This window comes from Panthera onca, chromosome B3 (genome assembly GCF_046562875.1).
Source record: "Panthera onca isolate mPanOnc1 chromosome B3, mPanOnc1 haplotype 2, whole genome shotgun sequence".
NCBI classification, from domain to species: domain Eukaryota; kingdom Metazoa; phylum Chordata; class Mammalia; order Carnivora; family Felidae; genus Panthera; species Panthera onca.
In genome coordinates this window covers 85446069-85472986 of record NC_138344.1, presented here as the reverse complement: position 1 = coordinate 85472986, position 26918 = coordinate 85446069, and the positions used below count along the sequence as shown (strand labels likewise).

The following is a 26918-nucleotide window of genomic DNA, read 5'->3' as shown; positions in this document are numbered from 1 at the left end:
CAAACTGTAGGCAGTTTTTCTCTTTCCTTGAACTCATTTATTCCAGCTTCTTTTTGATATAGCTAGACACTTAAACAGCCCTTAAATGTCCCCTGGTTCTCTCACATGAAAAGCCTAGGGGGCTGGGAACCCAACTATTACCACTGGTCTCTGGAATAATCTAAGTAACATGATCTGCTGATAGCTGATCAATTCTTTTGACAAGGGACTGCTGAACACTAGTCCTGACAGCAAATGTAGCTGAGTTTTATAGAAGAGCAAAAAAGTGAATTACTTGGAAGGTTGCATATAGTAAGTAATAAAAACCTGAACATCTGGATTTTAGCTTTCCTAGTCAGAAGAGTTTGGGACTAGTATTTGTGTGTGTGTGTGTGTGTGTGTGTCTCACACACACACACACACACACACGTTTTGGCTTCCATGATGAAAATCTGAGATAAATGAATAAAATATTTGGTCTGTTACCCTATACAAATATGTTTAAAACCGTAATGAAGGGGCATGAAAGGAAAACATTAATTATTCCCTCTCTCCTTGAATCTGTATGCTATCCCATTCTTCTTCTTCATTTTTATGTGCAACAGGAACAATGGCTTTTGTATAGCACTTTACAAAGGGCTTCGCACCTTGTTTTGATCCTCGTAATTCCCTTATGAGTTAGGGAGATTAGATATCATTGTCCCCATTTTACAGATGAGAAAACCATGGCTTATGAAAGGTTCAGTGATTTAGACACAGAGCTGCCGCTAGCACATGTTACCTTTGTGTGAGTTGTGAAAAGGCGCCCTTTCTCCTGACTGATACCTCTCCAGAGGTCCAGCTTGGCAAGTGGGATATGCAGGCTGGATTTCAGATGCGCACACACACACACACACACACACACACCTTTTTCTGTGCACAAACTACTGTACATGGCAGCTGTGGTCATACATCCAATCAGTGGCACGACCAGGACCTAAACTCAGACCTCCTGGCTCTGGATGCTCCCTTGTTCTATCTTGCCTTTTCTTCCAAGGTTATGAAATATTCCTGTCTCTTTTCTCTTTTGGTCTCCTATTTGAAGAAATTAGAAACCCCTGGTAAGAGTTATGTGTTCTTTGCTCTTCATTGGCTTTTTTCTTCTTTTGGTTGTATATATTATTACCTCTTCTGGAATTAGAGCTTCAACGCTAAAGGATTTTTTTTTTCAGCATCTGTTTTGGAGATTTGAGGCTTTATTTCATTTTGTTTTTCTGGAGTGTGTGTGTGTGTGTGTGTGTGTGTGTGTGTGTGTGTTAATTGTTCTGGTTAACTTTTTAAAAATTTTTTTAAACATTTTATTTTTGAGAGAGACAAAACACGAGCGGGGGAGGGGCAGACAGAGAGGGAGACACAGAATCCGAAGCAGGCTCGGATTTGTTAATTATCTAGAATAGTGACTCTAACAACAGGGCTATACATTTAAATGTTTTCAGCTGCAGTGTTTGGTCACCTGAAACTCAGCTTTTTATAAACATTTTATTTTTGATTCTGCTCCTTGAATTTTTTTAGATGCTCAATAAGGATTTAAGTTAGCTGTTTTAAAAATGAAGCTCTCCTTTTACAGGCCAAACTCTCTTTTAATTGTTACATGTGCAGATGTTTTAGTATCCACCTTAAATCACTAAAAAAAGCCTTTCTTTTCATTAAGGAAAAAGTCGTTGTTGATGGGGCTTTGACATTTTATTTTGAATTGTTAGGATGTGGTTTGTGGCTTCTGTAATTTCTTCTTCATGAATTGTCAGCATCTAATCAAGAACTAAAGCTGTTTAGTAATGGTATATGGTGCATTTATGTAAGTTTCTTCCTTCTCAACATAACATTCAGCTGCAGAGTGTAACGAGTAGGATGTTTAACCTAGTACACATAACTTGTTTTAAAATATTGATTGATTTCATTTTTTATAGACATTTGCCATTGCTGGATTAGGATCTGGACTAACAGAAGCTATCGTGGTTAACCCTTTTGAGGTAGTAAAGGTTGGCTTGCAAGCGAATCGGAACAAATTTACAGAGGTAATCACTTAATGTTTTCCTATTGGTGAGGGAACATAAAAAATTGTTTTATATATAGTGGGTGTATGTATATATATATATATATATGTATATACATATATATATATATATACATATATATATATATACATATATATATACATATATATATATATATATATATATAATTATGAGCCAGCTCTTACTTGTTAAAGCTGTAGCAAATTATTGTTAAGGAAGTAGCGTAAGAAAAAGTCAAATTTCTTCCACAAGGAAAGTGTTAACAAAAATATACTAAAGTCTGATGGGCAAACACATGTTTACCTGTTTTCATTTTAGATTTGTAATGTAATCTATAGTGACTTATTTGGAAATGTTTTCCCTACTTTTGGCAAAACTTCTATTTCATATTATACTGGAAAAGATTGAAGCAAACATCACTGAGGTGAGAATATTGTGCCTTTTAAAAAAATTATGAAGTCATTTTTTAAAATTACCTCACTCCTTTCTCCACTCCACCCACCTCCTTCCCCCAAAGATTCTGATAATCTGTCAAGCTTGTCTTTTGGTTTAATTGGAATGAGCAAGTTACTAAACCTGTATAAACGTCACCCCTTGGACAATGATGGGTCCTGACATTTAATCACTGGTACATGATGTTCCATGAAGACAGCTTCCCTTGGTGTATGCTGCCTTCACTTCCTCCCAGTTGCCTAATAATTCCCTTAAAACCCCCAAGTCCAACTGTTCTTGTTTTATTCTTTTGGGTGCCAAGCACAAGGTAGGGAGAAAAGGAGATTGGCATTCCAGGTCCTTCCTCAGCATTTTAATTTAATTCCACAACTGGGTAGCATGTGGTATAAATTGCCTTGGAGTATCTGCTGACCTGAAGTTCTCTGTAGAATAGTTCCCCTGCCTACTACTTAAGCAGCTGCTAATGGGTGGAGACCCCCCTCACTCCCACACTGCTTCCTGCCTGCTGATACTGCCTGAGAGCTCCCTGGCAACTTCTTAAGCAGGGGTGTGGGAAAGGAGAAGGGGGCCCAGCTCACCTGTAGCTGCCAAGACCCAAGGGTTGGGCTGCTTCAGCAGATGCTCTCCACTCAGATGAAGTCAATCCTAATTAAGCATGATTTTTTTTTTAAGTTTCAAAAAGTTGCCTTAATTAAAGTGATATATAGAGCATTTTGGAAAAGATTGACAATTGTATTGCCCTGGTCTTTGTTTCTGTTTTGTTTTCTATTTCCTTGAATGAAGGAAAAAGGTGATAAGGAATAGGAAGAAAAGAGAAGAAACGCGTTTCCAATGCCCTATCGAAATGGAGCAGCCCCCATGAAATCTGTTCAAGGAAATTTTGATTTGTTAGACAAGCAGAATTACCAACTAGAAGAAAATTTTGGAGCTCCTCCCCTGGATGGCCTCATTTTAGTCATTGGGAAGTTTGTCAGGGCAGCAAGAGGGGGGCAAAGGAAAACAGGTATTCAACTACCGTCCTTTATCAAGGTAGCACGTAACCAGAGGGACGTAAATGGGACAGAGCACCAAGGAGCACTCATGGGAATGAAAATAATGAGTTATCACAGCACCTCTGCTCATGCCTAATGTTCTTTTTCTCTCCTCTGCCCTCAAGGAGGTTCTACACTGAGGCCAAGTAATAATTGCTAATGTGTTGCATGTGCTAAGGCCTTGCTAAAACATGGTAAACACCCTTCCAGCCTAACACAAGAATGCTGCATGTGAACGTGTTCCCAGTTCACTTAGAACAGTGTGGTGTGTATCAATTGTTTATGTGTATGCAGGCAGGCATTTTTTAAGTGGGGGAGAACAGACACCTGTTTGGGGTCATTTCCTTGCAGGATCTTCTGAACTAGATGCACTTTTAGATATTTGCTTAGACCAAACAAAAATTTTGGGTACCTTATAGCCTTCAACAAGTCAGAGGTGGTCACATATGTCAGCATTTATTTCCAGCAACTATCAGTAGCTGAACTGAGGTGGTGCTTTATAGACAATATTGATCAAATGGAAAAGTAGTTAGTAGTACATAGTCACCCAACATAAAGTAATGGAACTACACTTTCCGGAAAAAAAAAATCTGAGAGGAATAGATGACAAGAATAACAAATTTGGATCTAGTTATTTAAAAATAACTACTGGTCATTTTTGGCAAATGTAGCTATTTCCTATGTCTTTTGTCTGGGACCCACTAACTCTAAAGCCTTCCTCCATTGACTAGCACTTTCTTTTATCCAAAAAGGAGATACCCTTTTGTTAATCTGTGCCTGGGTTGACTTAATCCAGTTATCAGGTGTTCCCACTTCAGCATTTGTATGGTCAAGAATAATTATTGCTTTCTTCACTCTGAGACTTTTTTGGTTGTCAAGAAGTATGTGTGTTGGAGGTGGTGGGTAGGGTGGGGAAGAGAAAGGAAGGGAAAAAGGAATTAATTTAATGCTCAATGCATTTCAAGATTATACTCTTAAGAAAAAAATTTTTAGTCCAAGTGTGAAAGTAATGCATACAAAAACTATATATTTCTATCTGTAAGTATGTAAACATACTAAAAGTGATCTAGACTCCAGAGCAGTTCTGGCCAATAGAAATATAATTTAAGCCACATTTTCTAGTACCTATATTTAAAAAGATCAAAAGAAACATGACATTAATTTAATACTACACTTTATTTATTTTGATTTATTTAACTCAGTGCATCTAAAATATTGTCATTTCAACATGTGATCAGTGTAAAAATTATATGAGGTTATTTTACACTCCTTTTCATATTTGGTCTTGAAATTTCATGTGTATTTTATGCTTACAAGTAGATTTCAATTTGAACTAGGGCATTTCAAGTGTTCAATAGCCACGTATGGGTAGTGATTTCTTTATAGGACAGTGCAGTCCGTCATGCAAAGGAATTCATACAAACTTATAAATTATGATTACCTCTAGAAAGGAGGTCTAGAATAGGGGAGTGGAAGGTGAGAGTTTAAGGGAAGGGCTTTGTGTGGAATGTTTAACATGAGAATGTATTCAGCATTATCTGTGACCATTTAGTTTAAAAAGTAACACTTTCATTGTAGAAAATTTAGAAAATACAGAACAGTATAAAGAAAAGTATGTGATCCAAAAGAAGTGTTCTGTGGCTCTACCAGGACCAAGCCTCCCTTTAGGGAGAAGGTTCTCAGCTGATTTAGGTAGGAATGATTTGCTGGCTCATCTTAAGGCTCAATATTGCATAATTCAGATTCCATTGCTTCATTGACAGTAGCAGAAACCCTCATTTTCCCCTGCTCTATAATTTCTTTAAAAATTTTAAACCTTACATACAGACTATTGAAGAACATATATAAACAGAACTCTCTAGAACAGGAAAGCAATTGGTGAACTGGCAAAGCAGGCCCAGGGTTTGAGAGAGATGCACCCATCATGCTCTTTACCATTTCCTAACATTGTGGCCTTGAGAAAAGTTGCATGCCGAATGGTAAAGTGATGGCAACCAGTCCAACCATCTGACAGAGAGGCATCTCTGTGAAGTGGCTAGAAGCACAAGCTCTGGAGGACCGTCTCGGTTACTGACTATGTGACAAGTTCATATTTCCCACTCTGACTATAGCCCAGTTTCCTGTTTTGTTAGAGAAGAATAATAGTAACAGCCACATTAAATGGTATAATCAGGGTTGAGATGTGTATGCAAAGCTGTCTATACAGTCTGTCATACAGTGATGATTAAATAAGTGTTAGCTGTTGTTATGTGTTTTTATGAGAACTTAAATGTGATAATATATGCAAAGATCTTAACACAGAACCTGGTACACGGTAGGCAGTCAACCAGTAACAACTATTTCAAGATGTAGGTTGATCTTATAAACGCTTAAGTTTGCATAAAGACATTTATCTTGAGCTAGTACCACAATTAATACTGGGCGGTCACAGGTGGCTCCAGTTGTGGGCACGTAAACAGCTTACTGAGCGATGGTTCGTTTTCTCCCTCAGCCCACCTTAGGCCATCCTCAGCTGCCAATAGGAATTCTTCATCAAGGCTTAAGGGCTGGCAGCCTAGTTTTGACAAGGTCTTCAAACGCAGATGCAGGTCTCCTATCATAAACAGTAGAAACCGGCTACCGGCTTGCTGTGTGTGAATAAGTAGCATATAGCAGCAGAAGTTAGAGATTGACACTAAAAACATGTGAAGGCACTTTGGAAAGAATTCCACCATGATCAAGATATTCTTCCTCTGGAATAGTTTCACAAAATTCTTGATCAAGCCTTCCTGATCATCTCACGTGGAGGTTGTGAACTATAAGCTCATTTTTGGCCTTTGCGGGTAATTATAGCTACCAGTTGTGGTAGAACGCTCAATGGAGGGGCTGCAGGCAGAATGGCCAAATGGCTTGACAACACCTTTAAGGAGAGCAGAGCAGGCTCCTCAGAGGCTTATTTTGCAGGTAGATTAACGCTTGTTGTTCCGGCCAGTAGTGTCGGTCTCTCCGGCAGCCTGCCTGCCGTTCCTCCATGCTACCTTCATGTCGTAGATACGAACCACTGCAGATTCCTACACAGTAATTGTGGATTTTCCTATTTCGTCATCCAGAGGAGGTGAGTCAGCATGGTCCCTTAAAAATGAAAGTTTCCCAAGAAGTTGCTGTAGCTGAGAGAGGTTCCTGCAGCGGAAGACAGACTAGGGCAACAGTAGTCAACATTAATCTTAATGTAGTCTCAGCGTACAAAGAGCAAGGCCTAGAAAGAGGTGGTGGGAAGTAGGCAGATATCCCCGTTGGTCCTGTGGGGAGGGCAGAGCTGGTAAGGGGCCAGAATGGGGGGGCCCCTCTGGCTGGGGTCCAAAGGCAGCACTGGCTGAGAGAAGAGGCTGTGTTTGTTAGGTTCTTGGAGCCCCAACTGCAATTCCCATGAGAATTGCCAGGAATGGCAGGTGACTTGCTGGCTCCAGCTGCCTGGGTTCTCCCTTCTGTGGTCTAGGCTTGATTCTCTAGCCAGTCAAAAGTATGTTACCCATAAAATGCGCCTTCCCACTCAGTTTAGCCATAAACTATTCTAAAAATACAAAGAAATTGTGGTTCATTTGGTTCCCGATATTTCCCTCATATCCTTCCAGCTTCTGTGTAAAGTATTTCAATAGGTGTGCTTGTCTTGCCTCCACTTTTTAAATTACCACCATATCAGTCAAAGACTATAATCCCTGCCACACTTCCTCCAATTCCAATACCAGAATCTTGGCCAGCATCTTAAAATTCACAGTGAATAAAGAAAACCGGTCTCTAATTTAAATATGCTTGACCTTCTGTGGGGAGCAAAGTAATCACAGCTTTGTCATGCTCTGGTTTGGTTCAGTGGGTGTAAAAACATGTTCAAATAAAATCGGGATAGACCCAAATATCCCCCTGTCCTTCAAACTAAACCCAAGCAAAGTGTTGTTCTGGTTTGTAGTCTCTTTGGCTAAGGACAAGGCTTGCCTGAGGATTTCTCTATCGGAGATGGTTTGCATATCCAGTCTTGCCAGAAGTGTGACTTTACAGCTTGTTGTCCTTATAGGACCTTTCTCCTCTCTAACTGGGTGCATCGTTTTTTAATCTATAGATTTGTAAGAACTAGAAGTCCCCTATCAGTTGTGCTTTAGCCCAGTGGTGTTTGGTTGGCATGCTCTCTGCAAGCCTGGAAAATGTGAATTTCTCCCCAGGAGCAAAATCTTGTATGAATTGTTTCCCAGTTTTTCTCTCCACTTTGAAATCTACTTCAAAGTTATTATTTGGCTAACGGGTTATGTTTTCCTTCCCTTGAGGTCTATAGGATTTGCCTCTGATGTGTGGATGGGGCACAGGTTTTCCTCCTCATTTTTATCTACATTACATATGAACATAATCATTCTCACCCCCAAATATGAAACTAAGGCTTAAGTGAATTGCAAAAGCCTGTTTCCCCTCTACTTAGTCTTTAAAGATGTTCAACCCAAGAAAGGAATAATTAGTCTTCTACCTTTATGATATGATTATAACTTTAAGGCTCAAGGAACAGATAGCAAATGTGTCATTGATGGCAGAATCTTTAACAATAGGGATTTTTAAAAAATTAGTTCAGGGTTTGATTCTGGTTTTGGATAACACCACTAACTTTCTCCTGGGAGCTTAATAATCTAATAGAGACCAATTAGATCATATATGATATCACAAAGCTTAGTGATTATTTTCTCCATAGGCATTTAACAGATGGTTAAACTTAGTTGCATTATGTAGAGTCTATATAAAGTAAATAGAAGGACTGTATTTTGTGATTATCCCTTTCAAGAAAGAGGGAAGTTGAGTTAGAGAATGAGCGTGTGGCTCTGTTTACAGATAGTGTGAGAAGCCAGCTTCAAGGGCATGTCAACATTCATGATGATGTACTGAGTTAAGTTCAAATTTTTCCTGCATTACTGTGTGAAACGCTGCCTGGAACTGCTCAGTACATAAATTATTTCTTTCCAGTCTGTGATTCTTGTGGGCAGAAAAGTGAATTATGTATATGAATCCATTCCTATAGTTATCTTTCAACAATACCTAAGGCAGCAGCCAAGTTGTCTCTCTATTATCATTTACAGAAAATAGACTTCAGTCTTCTATTCAGCCGTGCCAGGAACTCTAGATTTTTGCCTTCAGAATTGAGACTTTGAAGTAATGATAATAGCTACCATTTACAGAACATCTACTATATGCCAGATACTGTGTAAGATGCCTTACATGTTTTTTCCTTTATTTGATTTTTTGAACTTATATGATTTTGTAAATGGTAAAAGGATTACATTGGTTCTTTCCTACAAATCAAGTAACACAAACCTACAAAAAGAAAAATTAGGGGCATCTGGGTGACTCAGTTGGTTAAGTGTCCAACTCTTGATTTTGGCTTAGGTCATGATCTCACAGTTTGTGGGTTTGAGCCCTGCATCGGGCTCTGTGCTGACAGCATGGAGCATGCTTGGGATTCTGTCTCCCTCTCTATCTCTGCCACTACCCCCACCCTACCCACACACACGCATACATTCTCCCTCTCAAAAACAAACATTTAAGAAAGAAAAAATAGTTTGTAATTTCCACCAGCACTCTCCTCCAACCCCAGTGCTTTGGTAACTGCTATTCATTCTGCCACTTTTTTCTAATGCCCACACATATACACATTCTTGGTATTTCAAATTCTCCCATTACCTCTATAAGGTCGGTGGCTTTATCTCTATTGTATAGATAGGGAAAATAAAGCCTAACGAAATCAGTAGCTCTAAGGAACTGAACAATAGCATAGAGTTCTCTTTCTAGTCAACCACACTGCTTTTATTGGGATAAAGAAATGCGGGTAATTATGAAACTTAAGGGAAAGTCTAAAGTGTTTCTGGAACCATGAAAAAACAAAGACTCTTTCTGTGTTGCCAGTCATTGAGTGGTCACCATTGTGGCCACAGCACAGTCACCTTCTTTCCTGCTCTGCCAACAGTGCAGTGTCAAGGCACAGTGTTAGCATCTCATCACCTGGAAAGCCCTGTGTTCCTCCAGGAGTGGTTATTGGGTGGCATGTTGGTATTGATGTAGCTTTGTGGCTTAGCATCTGGGAAAGTTTGTTTATGGCAAATTGTTATCCCCTCACAGATTATTTAAAAAATAGACCCATTCATCAAACATAAACTCTAGGTATAAACTGTAATTATATTCTGAGTGTCTTTTTGTCCATAATCTTGCTCTATTAAAATAAACTATAATGATGAATTAGTGAAGTATCTCAGCTAAAGAAATGTGTAAATGTGGAATTTTAGCCCAATTCATATTCTTTCACTTATATTTTGTCCTCAAAAAACAGGGAGGGATTTTTTTTTCTTTTTTCTTTTCAAATGTATCAAAATGCTTTGAGACTGTATTTGACCAATGAAAAACATAAGTGATCTTCTATCTCCTGAAGAACCAGGGTATTCTCCTACCTAAAAGCAGCAACTGAGTCTCTTCTTTTTTTAACAAAGCAGTATTTTTCTGAAGGGCCGGTTATGGACACTCACTCCATTGTGTAAAGGTCTCATCCGGTTTGCTTTCCAGCCATGTGATGAAATTCAATGCAACGCCCTATTCCATTGGCTCTAAAATACAGCAAAATTCACCTTGCCCTAGGAAGCAGGTAAAGGAACGCATGTGGAGCGTGCTAACTTTTGACATGATGTGCCTAGAGCTCTTCTCTGGCTTTAGGGATGGAGGAAATTCATTGACACACACCCCATGTCTATACCTATTGGCCGTACTCTGAGAGCTATTTACCCAGAGAACAATGCCTTCTGCCCTCGCTTCAGTCTGTGATCTCACAAGCTAGTCAGAGCCAGCTATGGGCAGTAGTTAGGTGGAAGAACTCCAGAAAAAATAGCTCAGGCTGCCATAAGTCATCTCAGTGATTTGTTGGTAATACTGGACTCTCAGTGAGTAAGGAATGTGTCCCGGAGTGATGCCTGGGAGTATTGTGTAGGTGAAGAAACTTCTCTTTAATTAAGCCTCTTAAGGACTTTTGAAACAGAAATTTGATTCCATATTTCATAACCATTGTGGAATATTCTCATGGGCAGATATAAAAAATTATCAGCGTATCTCTCCAAGTAAGAGAAAATCAAAGCAAAAATCACTTGTTTCTAGAATATGAACAAAAAGTACTGCACTAGACATTTAGCACAGCACGTGGCACCCACTAGGCACACAATAGGAATTTGTTGAATAAATGAATGCATGAAAGAACAGAGTTCCCAGAATTAGCAGTTGACAATAGCTGAAGTGAAACTGAAAGACTTTGAGTTACGTCAGAGGGAAATATTCTGACAGGTATCAGTGACCTGAAGATTTCTACAAAGCAGTGTGGAGAGCAGTGTGATATCACAGTATTAGCTACCTTCCTATCCACTTATTCTTCCCTGCTTGCGTTCTGGTGCAGTCAGTGAAAAGTACTTCTAGGAAGTTATAATGCAATTTGGCCCACAACTGGTAACTAAATACGAAAATTGCAGTGAATCTAAATGTTGGAAGGAAACTGAGCTGGTGGGTGACCTGCTGGGTTGGATAGTATTGGAATCATGCCAATCAGTCACCATTTTGTTTTGAAATGGAAGCCCAGTAATCAAATACGTTTAGTAAAATTCCTTGTGTTTACAGAGATCTAGTCAAAATGATTCTGTATTTTCCTATTTAAGCATCCCAGTGGAAGTCATGTTTTGCCTTTCTAATTAAATATTTGCTTACATGTGTGTGATACAATGTTGCTGAATGAAGCAAAAAGCACACTCCTACTTTTTATGGGAACAATCCTTAGTTTCCTCACCTGCAAAATAAGGAAAATATTACCCACTCCTCACATTACAAGGTTGAGAAAAGCAATCAGATATGTTAGGATGGCAAAACCAAGTATGGACTTGGGGTCTGAGAGGCTTTAGTTGAGCACTGGCACTATGTCTGTGATCTTGAGCAAGTAACTCAACCTTAGTTTCCCCATCGGTCAAATGGGAATAATGATAATACCTATCTCACGCACTTGTTGAGAGGATTAAATAACGTGATATATGTAAACTGCCAAATATCTATGTTAGTGGTTAACATCGATGAGCACTTACTTGTTCCAGGTACGTGGTAACACACATGAATGTGCTCTCCAGGCTGTAGGCTGTGGCAGGTGGAGGCACAGCTGGTGACTTTTTCATTCCCAACCTTTGCTCCCATGTGACCTTGCTTCTGTAGCCCACAGACTTATCCAGTGGAGAATTCTTACCAACGATGTTAACTTTGAAGGATAGGGAAGAGGCCATTTTATAGGATCCACTGCTCTAGAGAGGAAAGTCCCTGGGGTGAGCAAGATCCCTGGACAAGATCTCCAGCCCAAAGGCTAGATTTTGTTAGGCCTCAGAGGAAGTAGACCTTTTCCTATTGCATTCTGGATGCATTTCCTGTGACAAATCACAAGGGTCCAGGGCTCTGGGAAAAGGAAAGGGCAGCCAGAAGGAAGGAAAAGGACGAGGCTAGTTATGCATGCCCTTCTTCTCTCTCAAATCAGCCTCTGTTTTTTTAGTATCATTGCCTCCAGCCAACAAAGAAATTACCTGTTGTTTCATTATTACAACTATTTTTATTGACAGCATAATTACCATTATTAACAGCTAATATGTAGTGAATGCTTATATAGGAAAAATGCATTGACTTATTTATTGTCATCACAGCAATGCGATGAGAAAGATGCTCTTCTATGATTCTATTTTTATTCTTATTTTACAGATGAGTAAAGTGAGGATAAATAAGAGCAGATAAAATCCTTGCCCAAGCTAGCAAGTGGAATTGCTGAGACTCAAACCTGGAGCTGTCTAGCTCCAACCCATTATTTCTATCTACTGTGCTACTCCCTGATTTACCTAATGATTCACAACTAGAGTTCAGACGCAACCAGGCACTGAAGTTCAAAATGTGCCCCCTGGCTGCCTTCCTCAGAGCAGGAGAGCAGAGCTTAGGTGGTTTGCCCAGCATTTCCAGAGTCTTTCCAACAGAAATGAATTTCTGCTCAACTTGTCCTCAAGTCTGTTTTGAAAACCAAAATAAATAATTTGTGTTGATAGTGTGCCAGAACACAAATTAAAAAAGTCCCATTTTGTAGGACAGAGAGTGAACTTTAACCGTCTGAGAATTTTTGGTTTTCCTATATGAAATGTTTGCTTATTATTTTTAAGATGCATTCTCATGTGTTTTTTTTCATGTTGCAAAAAAGGGTTTCCTTAAGCTTAATACAATTTATTGTACGAAATGAAAAGATGAAGTCGAGTGTAGTATTGTAGTTAGGAGTTTTTAAAACATCAGCAAAACCTACAGGATTTACTATATAAACAAGCTCAATTAAGTATCTCATGCTAATTACATAGCTATAAATACAAGGTGGATGAAAAACCTTGATTGGGTTTGTTCTTCTCTGTTCTGATACAACCTTAATTGCACATGATAAGAAAACACTTAGCACATCAGACTGCCATGAACACTCCAGCGACCTGCTCCAGGTTATGCATGTTGGAGAAAAAAAAACAAATGTCACATCAGTGCTTGCCTCATGGGGGAAAAAAAATTAAATACTGAACATTTCCCCCTCTTTACTATTCATTCAAAATATAACAAGGAGCGGGGCGCCTGGGTGGCTCAGTCGGTTGAGCGTCCAACTTCAGCTCAGGTCATGATCTCACAGCTAGTGAGTTTGAGCCCTGTGTCGGGCTCTGTGCTGACAGCTCAGAGCCTGGAGCCTGCTTCAGATTCTGTGTCTCCCTCTCTCTCTGCCCCTCCCCTGCTCATGCTCTCTCTCTCTCTCTCTCTCTGTCAAAAATAAACATATATATATATATATATATATATATATATATATATATATATATATATATATATATATGGAGAGATACCCTTGGTACTGTACCTCCAAAAGGAAGCAATCATTCAACTTTTTTAAAAAAACCCACATGAACTGTTATTGTATTGTAATGAATTATAAACCTCAGGGCAAGCTACAGTGAGCTCTGTAGCATGTTCCAAAAGTAGCAATAGACTGGAATTCAGCAGTCAGGGTATTTTAGGGTCGGGTAATCTATCGGAAGAGTGGAAGGAAGTAAATTAAAGGTAACCCACTACTCCCAGCACCACTGACTCATCATTTATCACAGTGAATGATACACACTGATTGCGCATCCTCTTGAGGAAGTCTACAAACAACTGCAATTTATCCATGCCCGATTTCTAACCTGGTGCCACTTTAAACTATTGAGCCACTGGAGTCAAGATTAATTGTAACATTCACTTTAGAAAAACATAATTAGAAAAGTAAATATGCTGGATTCAAGAACCAAATATAAATTCCTTTTGGATTAAGCACAGTTACGGATTACCAGTTTATCTGTATGGCTAATCCCCTCCATTACTTTGGATAATCCAGAATTGGATACAGCTATTTACATGTAGGTAGTGATGATAGGTATTACATGACCTTAGTTTCACTAATTCCAACAAAGATGTGGGTTTTTTGCTTTTTGGTTTTTGCCAGAAATCTTCCCTTTCAGACCTGTATGCATGCAATTTTGTTTACTTTTTGGGCTTCCTAATTTTAAAAGCATGGATCTAGGCATGATTATGCATGTTGGAGACAAAAATCGTCCCTAATAGTTTTGGCTTGAAGGGAAGCTAAAATGGTAATTTACTCTATTTCACGGTCTCAAAGATGATCTTTCTGGCTTTCCTCCTCTCTCCTACAGCAACCATCCACTATGAGTTATGCAAGACACATCATTAAGAAGGAAGGCTTGGGACTCCAGGGCCTCAACAAAGGATTTACAGCAACTTTGGGACGTCATGGGGTTTTCAACATGGTTTATTTTGGCTTCTACTACAACGTCAAAAACATTGTTCCTGTCAATAAGGTAACTATTTAATAGATTAAAATCCTGGAGAAAAATGTCATCAGTGATGACAGCTACATTTGGAGAGTGTTCGTCATGTCCTAGTCACTGTGCTAAACACTTATATCTAATTTGATCCTCGCAGTAGCCTTATTCCTGGGCTGTTGTTATTCTTATTTAGGAAACTGAGGCTTAGAAAACTCAGGGCGCCTGGGTGGCTCAGTTGGTTGGGCAACCACGGCTCAGGTCATGATCTCACGGTTTGTGAGTTCAAGCCCCTCATCAGGCTCTGTGCTGACAGCTCAGAGCCTGGAGCCTGCTTCACATTCTGTGTCTTCCTCGCTCTCTGCCCCTCCCCCACTCACATTCTGTCTCTCTCTCTCAAAAATAAACATTCAAAAAATTTTTAAAAAAGAAAAAGAAAAATCAAGTAAATTGTTAAGTAGTTAATAGCCAAGTAGAGACTTGAAACCAATTCTGACACCACAATTCTTCTTGAAGTATGCACCATTACATCTGAATGCTTCCCATTTATCACAAATGGGAACTTCTAGAAACTGTGTTATCATGTAATTTTTATCTCAGAAGCGTAACCTTCTCAAGAAAGTTGAAATTTTCATATTCTACATAAATTTTGAGCTCTGGGGAAAAATTATCAGCCTAAAATTTAAATTTTACATAGATACTCATTTTTAAATTCACCTACGTTAATTAGGGTAAGCAGTAAACCAACTCTTTAAGGATCATTCACTTTCATGCAAAATAATAATAATTATATATGTATATATATATTTAATGATATATATATTTAATAAATATATATGTAATATATATATTTAATATATATATTTAATGATAATTTACAGATGCTAGCAGCCTTTTAACTTCTACAAGATGAAAGTAGCACATGATGTGCTTTAAACCTAGCATCTTTTCAGCCATTACAGCACAATTTTCCCCCACCATTATATTGCTTGCTTGCATCAAAGATTGCAATCCTGGAAGCACCCGCTGGGGACACATTTTCCACATGCAGAAAATTTCCCACAGGGGTTCACTTTTTTATTTTGCTTAGTACAAAGTACAGATGGACTTTTATAAATCATAAAAATATTTCTAATGTTGCTACCACTAGACTCTTTAGTAAAGTTGATTATACCTACCTTTGCCCAGCTATTGCCCATATTCTAGGACAAGACTTAAGTAGCAGCTGAATCCAGGGGATGTTCCACATTAGCCATCCGTTGGTATTACCTCTTTCACTAGCCAAAGTTGTTCACCACATTTTATTGTATTTGGAAATCTTATTTATTTATTTATTTATTTATTTATTTATTTATTTATTTATTTAGAAATTTTTCAGTGTTTATTTATTTTTGAGAGAGAAACACAGAGCATGAGCAGAGGAGGAGCAGAGAGAGAGGGAGACAGAATCCAGGCTCTGAGCTATCAGCACAGAGCCTGACACAGGGCTTGAACCCATGCACCACGAGATCATGACCTGAGTTCCAAAGTCAGACGCTTAACCAACTGAGCCACCCAGGCACCCCTGGAAACCTCATTTGTTGAGTAGAAGCTTATGTTTTGTTGGCCTGAAGTCTGTGATTGACCACAGTATATAAACACCCTTCCCCCATTGATTGACAATTCTGACTCCAGTGGTCCTCAGAGTCCTCCTTCTGTGAAGAAATCCAGAAATAGAATGCAATAAATACTTTGGTCTTGAATGATACAAGAGAGTTCAACTCTTAATACATTGAGGTTCTTTTTAGCAGGAATGGACTAAACAACTTGTGGTTCCTTGGACAAAATGAAAATATAGGACCCTTGTTCAAAAATTATTAAGAATTTCCAGACCAAATAGTAAGGCAGTGAAACCAGGCTCTTCTATGTGTAGGCCCTGGGTAACTGCACAAGACACAATCACATGAAGTTGACTCTGTTTTTTAGACTCTGAGATGAGTAATCCATACAACATGGGAGACATGTCCATCTCTTCAGCTATCCAAAGGCTTGAAACAGATAGAAATCACACACAATGAAATAAATTATATGATTATTATATATTTTATTACACATATTTGGGCATGTATTTTAATTAATATAGTATTATAAAATGAATTTGGTTATATTTAAGAAAGAATTCACGAAGATTTATATGTGGTCATATCTTAGTGCTTAAAATCCACAAGTGTGAATGTCACTCTAAAATTAATCAATGCACTTATGTTATTAAATATTATGCATTATATAAACACAGAACTTAAATACTCATTATTTAAAAATACAGCATGATATCTTGAAACTATGGAAAGCACTCATTTATCTTGCCAGTTTGCAGCGGTCAGATCATACCGGCTCTTATAGGCCACACTAGGGATTCTTCCCGTTATCTGAAGAGCATTAGGAAGCAAACCAAAGATTTTAAGTCGAGGAATTACCGAATCACGGTGGCTATCAAGTGGAGAATGCATGGAATGGAGGTGGTGAGGGAAATGCAGGGTATAACATGAAAATGATTTCAAAGTGAGATGCTGGGGCCTTGGACTGTGTTGTTCATGGTGGAGACAAGGAGAAATGGACATTTTTGAGAAATCTTCAGAAGGCAAAATCTAATGGAGTCCATGTATGCATGTTGAGAAAAGGGGTGGTGGAGAGAGATGATGCCTAAGTTTTTGGCTTAAGCAACTGAAAGGATGATGGTGCCATTTACTGAGAAAGAAAACCACTGAAAGAGAAGCAAGTTAATGGGAGAATATCATGGGCTCAGCCTGGAAACTGAATTTAACTACCCCCAGAACGAAAGTGCAGATGTTGAGTCGGAGATTGGATGTGGGTCCTGGAGCTGCAGAGGAGAGATCTGAGTTGGAGATACACACTTTGAAGTCGTCATAAACCTGGGCAAGTGTCCCTTTACTGGGTGAAAGATCTTGAGCCAATCACCTTGCTGCTCTGAGCTTCAGGTTTTTTATATTGTGTGTGTGTGTGTGTGTGTGTGTGTGTGTGTGTGTGTGTGTGTATTTTATTGTGTATTGAAAAGCTAAGATGGTTCTTTCTACCCGACATTATTTGGAAGATTAAGATAAGTGGTATGTGAAATTGTTTGTGAATTTTAAGGAGCATTGGAAAAGTTAGGTGTGGTGGTGCTGATGACAGCAATCAGGGAAGGAGAGAGGTGGTGAAGCGAGTGGTGGAAACAGCACGTAGAACCCCATGAAGAATGTTTCCCCAGGACTGTTCCTTTTGCACTTAAATGAACACTGCGGTCTTTTCTTGTCTAGAACAAAGTCATTGATTTTATGTGTTCTGTAATCTAAGCCTGATTCAAAACTGGAAAACCAGTATTCTTTAAATTTAAACCATAATAAATCAATCCTTTGTGAAGGGGAAGGTATGATAATCATTAAAACATGTTGAAGAACGTCATCAAGTTGTTAACCATGAGGAGGAGGTGGTGTTCCTTGAAGGCTTTATTCCATCTTTGCTGTGGGCTGTCTCTAGCCATACACTTTGGATGATTTGTTTACAGGATTATTATTTCAGTTGCCTTACCCAGCAATTGGTCATTCTGTTGTTCCAAGGGAATTTGAGATTTCACCAATCCTGACTGGCATGAAATAATTTGAGATTTTTCTTTAATGTATTTTTTTTAATCCATAAATTGTCTTACAGCGTTTTCCATTTTCAAAGTATTTTATTTTAAAAGAAACTGTTTATAATGATCTCTGGGGAGTGGAAACGAGAAGTGGTGGTGTGTGTGTGTGTGATAGAGAGAAAGCAGCAGTGAAGGGAAGTACTTTTTTCTGTATACCATTCTGAGCTGTTGAAAGCCTCTGCAATAAGCATGTATTAATTTTATAATAAGAAACAAATCAGTGAAAAGTTCAATAGAGTCTCATAAAATAGAATAGTTAGTTAGCTTCTTCACATTTTATTCAACTCTAAGGCTGTGTATAGAGGTAAAATAAGATCTTTAAACAGTGAGCCTAGAGAACTCAGGTCACATATCCACCCCTGAAGTGTTTAACCCTTCAGACTGGTGACCTCTATTAGATTTATTTTTCAAGTTATCACAGATAACTGTCATTTTCAGATAAGTAACTGTCATTTTGAGATAAGAAAACCAAATGAGAAGTTATGGCCCAGGGCAGAAAGTTACTGAAGTAATTTATCTGAGTTTATACAGCAAGGGGGAGGGAGAGAACCAGAGACCGGAACTCTTTCCACTATACCATGCAATGCTTTAAGTCTACTTTTTTTTTTTAAAAAAAAAACACTTATTTATTTTGGGGAGAGCACAACCAGGGGAGGGGCAGAGAGAGGGGGACAGAGGACCCAACGCGGGCTCAACGGTGACTGCCTAATAGCAGTGAGCCCGATGTGGGGCTGGAACTCACGAACCACAAGATCATGACCTGAGCCGAAGTCAGACGCTCAACTGACTGAGCCACTCAGGTGCCCCATCTCTACCTTTTACCTTGTATTTTGTCATACATAAATTACAAGTTACAAATGATCACTGAAATTTAAATATGTGAAAGAGCTAGAATATCCAGATAATATAACCAAATTCCTCTTCTGTCTCATTCAGTCCTGTAACCTGGTCCTCCCTTTTTATATCCTTAGTCTGTAATCTATAGAAACAAAGAATTATATAAGTCACAGCCTTGGAACAACTGGGCATTCGCAGTTTGAAAATGGTGCCCTGGGTTATAATATTTTAGATTTATTTTTAGGATCTAACTGTTCCTATGGTGGGTAAGAATATACAATAGAGAAAAGACTTCTTTGGATATTAACTGACCATGGAATTCATTTAATGGAGGCATTCATTTACATCTTGCAGTAAATGGAATGGAATGTCAGTATAAAGAATTATCCCTTCTCTCCAGAAAGAGGCATCACTTCTCAAAGTAAAGCCCACTGGAAGCAGGTATTGATTAACTTAAATGCTGACATCTTTTTCAAATATCCATGGGAGTAAGCTTTCATTGCAAAAATAATTTCTTTCATCCCTACTGCAAGGTGGGGATGTTCAAGCATATTATTTGTGATGTTGACACAGAAATGAGAATCCTAAGATTAAAATATTATATCTCTTTAATAACTGTCCTCTAGTTTCATATTTACTGCTTTTCGAATGTTTCCATAAGTAAAATAATAATAATAATAGTGGAAATCACTGTCGAAAGCTCGTGGCTGTCAACAGTATTAAAATGTGCTTTCAGTTTGCATCCTAATTAAGCATGTTTGCAAGTTATTTTGCCAAAAACAATAGACCTTTTGTGTTGAATTTTGCCATGATATAAATTACATGTGTGGGTTAGAAATATTCTGGGAGAGAACAATTTTTCATATGTTCAATTTTTCTTACTTAATAAACCATTTAGACCTGTCCCTATGGTCATTTTACTACAGACAGCATTAAGTCAAACATATTTTATTTTCTCTTAAAGTAATATTTATAAAAGATTGCCTTTTGGAAATGCAAATGTTTTTCTTTTTCTTTTGATTTTTAATGTTTTCTTTGTTTTGTAAATTCTGTAGAAAGTCTGAGGGTGGTGCCAGACGCACCTCAGTTTATCAGAAGAAATGTGGAAATGTGTTAGTTTCGTGATTTAAAGCTATATCCTTCCCTAAGGTGTGCGCTAAGCTGAATGAAAAATGCACCTTTGGGTTCAAGTGGAGAGCTTAGAAAGAGCTGTTTGTATTTTGGAAAGAAGAATCTCAGTAGAATTAGATCATGGTAGGATTTAATTTATGGCCATTTATTTTTCTGATTCTCTCTTACTCCATCATTAGTCTTACCAATCATCCGGTAATGGGAAGGGCAAGAGCATTAAAGTTTCATTAAGAACAACTCTCCTTTCTGGTAACCACTGGGGTAAAACTACAAGTATATGTTATCTATAAAATTCCAGGATATGTGACAAGATTCTGTGGTAAAAAGCAGTATCTTTCATTGGCAGTTTTCACAGACTCCCTGGGGTATGTGTGCTGGGGAGAAGGAAGACATGGGGGAGGGCAGAGAGAAGGGGGCAAGGATTCAGACACTTTCTTAAATAAACTTTAAGTCAAAAATTTCCAGGTAGGCACCACCCAAGTGGATGGAAATGTGGTACAAGTAGCTTTAGGTTCTCAGTGGGTTCCTTCTGTTCATTCATTCCAAGAACGTTCATGGCACACATGTGATGTCCCGGGCGCCATCTTGCTAAGTGTCAGCGCTGACCCTGCCTTAGTAGTAGTCTTCGCATTCTGTGAGAGGAGACCGATAATAAAGACGTCATGGCACATGGAACTGGATAGTGATAGTCATGATGAGTGCCATGGAAGGCAACTATCAAGCTGTGGGAATTTAGAAACCAGGATCCCAATCTAGACCAATGGCAGGGCAGGGCAAGGAGATAGGAAAGGCCTTCCTTCAAAAACGATGTTTAGGCTGAGGCTCAAGGGTGAGGATTGGCCAAGATGAAGAGGATGAGCAGAGACCAGATATTTAGTCAGAGAGAAGAGGATATGTGACTGCCCTGAAGCAAAAAGAGGCTTGGGGAACCAGGGATAAGACGAAGAATGAGGATAAGCTGGTATATGGTGAACCCGAGGGGAATGGAGGCCATGCAGGCTGCAGAGGGCATCTGGCCCACAATGTTTTAGGTATGTAGAAATCACTTGACTCCTCTTACATGATTTAACTCAGGGTATATGTCGAACAAACATATTACATAAGTAGTACTAAATGGGCGTGGGAAAGCATCGTTTATAGAAGCAGTCCAGAAGTAGAGTCTCATGAAATAAAGTTGGTTCCAAGCCTTCTTCTTGATCATATGCCTACCTCCATATCAAAGCATCTCAGTGTGTCCTTTCTCTGACCTCTCAACCTTTTAGAATTTTGTTTTGGAAACCTGGTTTGTTAGTTTTCCTTGGGGTCAGCACCTTTATTGAGGTAAGGAATAAACAGAGCACACCAAAATGGAAAAATCTTACTGAGTTCCCAAGGAAATATATTAATATTTTCCTGCATTTCATACGATAATACTCAGCGATACAATTGACTCTTAGACTGTATTACCCACCCATGTCAATATTTAAAGAGAGGTATTTAAGGAGAGGATGTGTGTGTGTGTGTGTGTAGGTATATATATACATGTGTATGAAATAATCAAGTGATAACTGTTATGCTTAAACCCTAACCCATTTTGACATTGTATGTGTTTTATAATTTGAACTAAGTGGGTAAGACATTTAAAATTATTTTACATTTCACAACACTTTAAGGAAGAGCTAGCTCGGGGAAAAAAGGAATTTTCATGGCTATTTTCTGAATGGCTACATTTAGATGCTGAGCTTTTAACAAGACTTTGATTTCATTCCAAAGCCCAGAGCCCTGCAAGGATAGGATCTTGGGAATACTCTACATTCCTTAAAGAATGCTTATCAATTAAACCATCTCTTTTTAGTTAGTGACCTTCTGTGGAGTGAGGAGCTAGCATTTCCCCCAAATTATCTCACATAAAGAGAAAACAAACACTGTAATAGATTCTTCTGATAGCTGTGAAGTGGAAACAACTGTATTTTTTAATTAAGCTTTAATAGCAGGTATTTTCATTTCAGGGCAAAACAGCATGATACATGACATCAGGCAAACAATGCTTTTGTCAAAGTTTATAAACAAAACAACAGAAGAGAGCCAACGTTAGAGAAGATAAAAGATAGACTGCAAGCCGACTTGACTCTGAGTTGACGTGGTCCCACTGAAACTAACAATAACTAAAATGCAAATTTCTTCATAAAAAAAAAGATAAAAGGCAATTTGTTCTCACTCAGGCTGCCTCCTTGTTCAGTTACTAGGAGGCAACTACCGATTTCAGCTCCCCACATTATTTTCATGATGACCATTGCCAGCTGCGGGGCAGGCAGCGCTGAGCCACTGTTATTTGCCTTGCAGTTGCTGCCAGGTGCTTAACCAGTGTGCCTCTGTACCGCCTTTGTAATTTGCTTCTGAGACCTTAGTTCTTTGCGTATGACGTCTGTAGGGAGGAGAAAGAAAACATTTATTAAACACCAAAGATGTGGCAGGCCTGGTGTACGTACAAAATGAATATGACATAGCACAGTCCTTTCATTTGAGAGGCTTTGCAGGACTCTTCCCAGAGAACGTCAGAGTTTGGTGCCCATCTCTGCTAAATCCGCCAAAGATTGAACCCAGGCCATCTGACACGAGAGTCCATACTTGTAATTGTTGTATCCAACTTCTTCAAAGGTATGGATAGGTGAGCCTTTGAGTTTTTTCTTCTTTGGAGGATGTCCACATTTCCTCAGCTCCTCGTCAAGTGACATGAGTTTTGGTCCTCTCTATGGTCTGTGTCCCCCACTATAGATGCATCAGATTTATCAATGTCAGTGTCAAAACTGAACATAATACTACAGTTGTCAGAGGATCAGTTCAGAGTACAGTAGTCTCAACCATTCCTGTGATCTGAACACATGTTGTTTTTTTTTTGTTTTGTTTTGTTTTTTCATTTAAGTTCAAGGTAGTTGGGGGCGCCTGGGTGGCTCAGTTGGTTAAGAGTCTTGACTTTGGCTCAGGTTGTGATCTCATGGTTTGTGAGTTTGAGCCCCATGTTGGGCTCTGTGCTGACAGCTCAGAGCCTGGAGCCTGCTTCAGATTCTGTCTCCCTTTTCTCTATTTGCCACTCCCCTGCCAGCACTCTGTCTCTCTCTCTCTCTCTCTCTCTCTCTCTCTCTCTCAAAAATAAACATTAAAAAAATAAATTGAAACTAGTTAACATACAGTGTAGTCTTGGCTTCAGGAGTAGAACCCAGTGATTCATCTCTTACATATGACACCCAGTGCTCATCCCAAGAAGTGCCCTCCTTAATACCCCTCAGCCCTTTAGCCCCTCCAGCAACCCTCAGTTTGTTCCCTGTATTTAAGAGCCCTTATGGTTTGCCTCCCTCTCTGTTTTTCCTCTTATTTTGCCTTCCCTTCCCCTATCTTCATCTGTTGTGTTTCTCATATTCCACATATGAGTGAAATCATATGAAAGCTGTCTTTCTCTGACGTATTTTGCCTAGCATAATACACTCTAGTTCTGTCCACATTGTTGCAAATGGGAAGATTTCATTCTTTTTCATCACCAAGTAGTGATGTGTGTGTGTGCGTGCACACGTGTGGGTGTGTACCACATCTTCTTAATGCAGCCAAAGATTGTACAGAAATAAATTCTTTTTTTTTTAATTTTTTTTTTAACGTTTATTTATCTTTGAGACAGAGAGAGACAGAGCATGAACAGGGGAGGGGCAGAGAGAGAGGGAAACACAGAATCTGAAACAGGCTCCAGGCTCTGAGCTGTCAGCACAGAGCCCGACGCGGGGCTCGAACTCACGGACTGTGAGATCATGACCTGAGCCGAAGTCGGACGCTTAACTGACCAAGCCACCCAGGCGCCCCCAGAAATAAATTCTTGAGAAATTTTTGTTGGGGTGGAAGGGACAGAGAATGGGTGTTGGTTTTGCATCAAGATGTTGATATGTATAAAACTATGGTCAGTTAAAATCCCCAGAGTATGTGAACTGCAGTCAAGTCAAGTCTCCCCTTGAACTTGTACAGTTTGTATTCACTGTGCTTAAAAGTAATCCTGTGGGTTCAGTCCAGTGCTTGTGATGATAAATTTTAATATTGAGGGCCTCATCTGTCATTCTAGCTTCCCCTCCCAACCTGTGTAATCAGCAGATCCAAGGGCAGGCCTTTCACATCTTGACCCAGGTTCATCCAGCCCCTCATCAGGCTGTCTTATGGACACATCTTTCACAGCTGAGGGATCTCCAGCTGTACTTTTCATCTCTCCTCCCTCCATTCAGTATCTTATTAATCAGGATAACATGGAAGACTTATTCAAGTAACTTTCTAAAATCAAAGTGTACAGGATGATTCAAAAGGAAATTAACTTTCAAAAATGTATTACTAGACCAGGTTGTCTGCAGTTTCTTCATGTGAGAATCCACATGAAATTCCTGTTTGTATCACCTCTTTTTTGGCAGCCTTGAGGAGATGGCGTCACAACTACCCCTTTAACGATTGATGGTGGTATGCCACAAAGGGGATAAAATGAATTAAAGTATAGAATGTGTGTTGTTAGCACAGACTGACCATTGTAAAATTATGGAAGTAACTGAGGGAGCCCATTAAAATTGGTTTTGACCACATGTTTGTATATAATCTAACTACTAATAGATTTATTAAAATGTTCCATTCTTTTTGAATCACGCTGCTATGGTCCTAACATTCTCCCCATCAATTTATTTACCTACTAGTGGGAAGAGAAAGCAGAGTAAGAGTTCTATCAAGAAGTAATTTGTGGGGCACCTGGGTGGCTCAGTTGGTTGAGTGTCCGACTTCGGCTCAGGTCATGATCTCGTGGTTCGTGAGTTCGAGCCTGCGTCCAGATCCTCTGTCCCCCTCTCTCTCTGCCCCTCCTCCACCTGTGTACTCACTCGCTCTCTCTCTCTAAAAAATAATTACTAAAAAAAAACACAGCAATTTGTGATACCCTGAAAATCATGTGACTCTTTGTAGGACCACTATATTGTCTTTAATTGTCTTAAAGCAATTTACAGCAACTTCTTTCAGTCACTTCTCAACTATAATTTTAATTTTTCAAATGGCAAACCTATTTTAGCAACTTTTGACAAGGAACAGTAAATCCAATCTAGCATCAACCAAGGCCCATCCTGAATGGAGAATGTTTCTCTAAGTGTGTTTATTAAAGACTATCTGGGGCGCCTGGGTGGCTCAGTCAGTTAAGCGGCCGACTTCAGCTCAGGTTACGATCTCGCGGTCCATGAGTTCGAGCCCCGCGTCCGGCTCTGGGCTGATGGCTCAGAGCCTGGAGCCTGCTTCCGATTCTGTGTCTCCCTCTCTCTCTGCCCCTCCCCCGTTCATGCTCTGTCTCTGTCTCAAAAATAAATAAAACGTTAAAAAAAAATTAAAAAAAAAAAAAAGACTAAGACACCTGGACTAAGTATCCAGGGTGTACTGAATTCAAGTTAGGTCAAAGCTAGTCAGAGAGGATCTCAGATGCAGTGTGATGACAGAAGGAATGAGTGAACTGTGGGGAGCAAAGGAAATTTAATTTGGGCTGTCATGAGGTCGTAGGAAGATTCTAAGACTAGACTTTAAGGTGTATATTCATGCTGTTCGCCCATTGCTACACTCTGTTAAACCTTGCCTTATGGGTAGCAGCAGGCTTCCTGGCCAGTCTCCCTCACCACCCCTCGTCCTCACTAGCTAACAGATCTTGCTTCCCCCATCTTGCTTACCCCCTCCTTCTGGCATGTCTCTGTGTGGAATGTCTTCTTAAAGATGCCAGACCCTAATCACAAAGGCCTGTGAGATGGGCAAAGGTTCTGTTTATCAAGCTAGCAGCCAGCTGGCCAGTCATGAAGCAAAGCATCAAAGCCCATGCCAGGGAAGGTAAAAAGAGAGGCACATGCTTCTTTTGATCAAGACATTTTGCCTTTCTGCATATTAACTTCTTAAGTGCCATTGCCTTAAATTACTAATACTGTCCTTAGCTGTGGATATAATGTTTGGATTAGATGGTTAAGTTAGTCACAAATATGTAGTATGTTGATTGTTAACTATTTTGAGTCATATGATCTCATTTCCAATGACGTGGTAACTTTTGTTGAATTCTTAAAGGTTATGGAACATCATGACCACCAATGTTTTGGGATCACTTATTAGTGTTTCTTGTTAAGCTGTGGAGAGTCTATAAATAACATGTCCTGTCAGGGAAACTCATTGATCTTCCAAAAGAGGGACTGGAAAACACATCTCTTCAGCTCTGCACTGACACCAAATTGCAGTGTTATGGAAATTGCCAGAGTTCTACTAAGAGACCTGATATCAATTCCCAATTCTGGTACTTACTCATTAGCCATGTCTCTCTGGCAAGTTATACCTTTCCTCTGTCTCAGTTGTCTCATTTGAGAAGTGAAATGTTAACATCAGTCTTAAAATGTTTGCAGGGGAATTAAATCATTTTTTTAAACTATGAATATTGGATTTTGTATTGCTATCACAAATAAGGTCAATGCATGTAATACACATTAACATTTCAGGCTACTTAGCTCCAGTTTAAAGTACCATATTTTATAAGAAAAATTGGAACATACTTAGGAGAAAAGAATAAAACTCATCTGTAGATGGGGAAATAATGTATACTACTTACAAATAAATATTTCAAAGGAACTGTGTTTTTAAGCATGAGGAAGAAAAGGTTATTTCAATAACAGTTTTTAAATCATGATGAATTACATCAAGAATGGTGACAGTTGATTACCCTTGCAATTGAGCAAAAAATTAGAGTAAAATAGTTTAGGCTTATGCGTGAGGAATGTGGGTTAGGAACACAGGAAGTTTCCTGATTGATGACAGTTGGAACAAATTATAGAAGTAAGTTGGAAATTTTTAAAAACAAGATAGATTT

At 39.0% G+C, this 26918-nt stretch overlaps 1 protein-coding gene across 18 annotated transcripts in view; it reads left to right on the top strand.

The window, feature by feature from the left end:
- SLC25A21 (solute carrier family 25 member 21) overlaps positions 1-26918 on the top strand; it is a 481661-nt gene that overhangs the window by 431302 nt on the left and 23441 nt on the right. For all 18 annotated transcript variants that reach the window (XM_060619552.3, XM_060619553.3, XM_060619551.3 and 15 more), the window contains 2 exons: positions 1926-2033; positions 14284-14448. In XM_060619552.3, coding sequence (XP_060475535.1) covers positions 1926-2033; positions 14284-14448 — 273 coding nt within the window. The remainder of the gene's footprint in view (positions 1-1925; positions 2034-14283; positions 14449-26918) is intronic.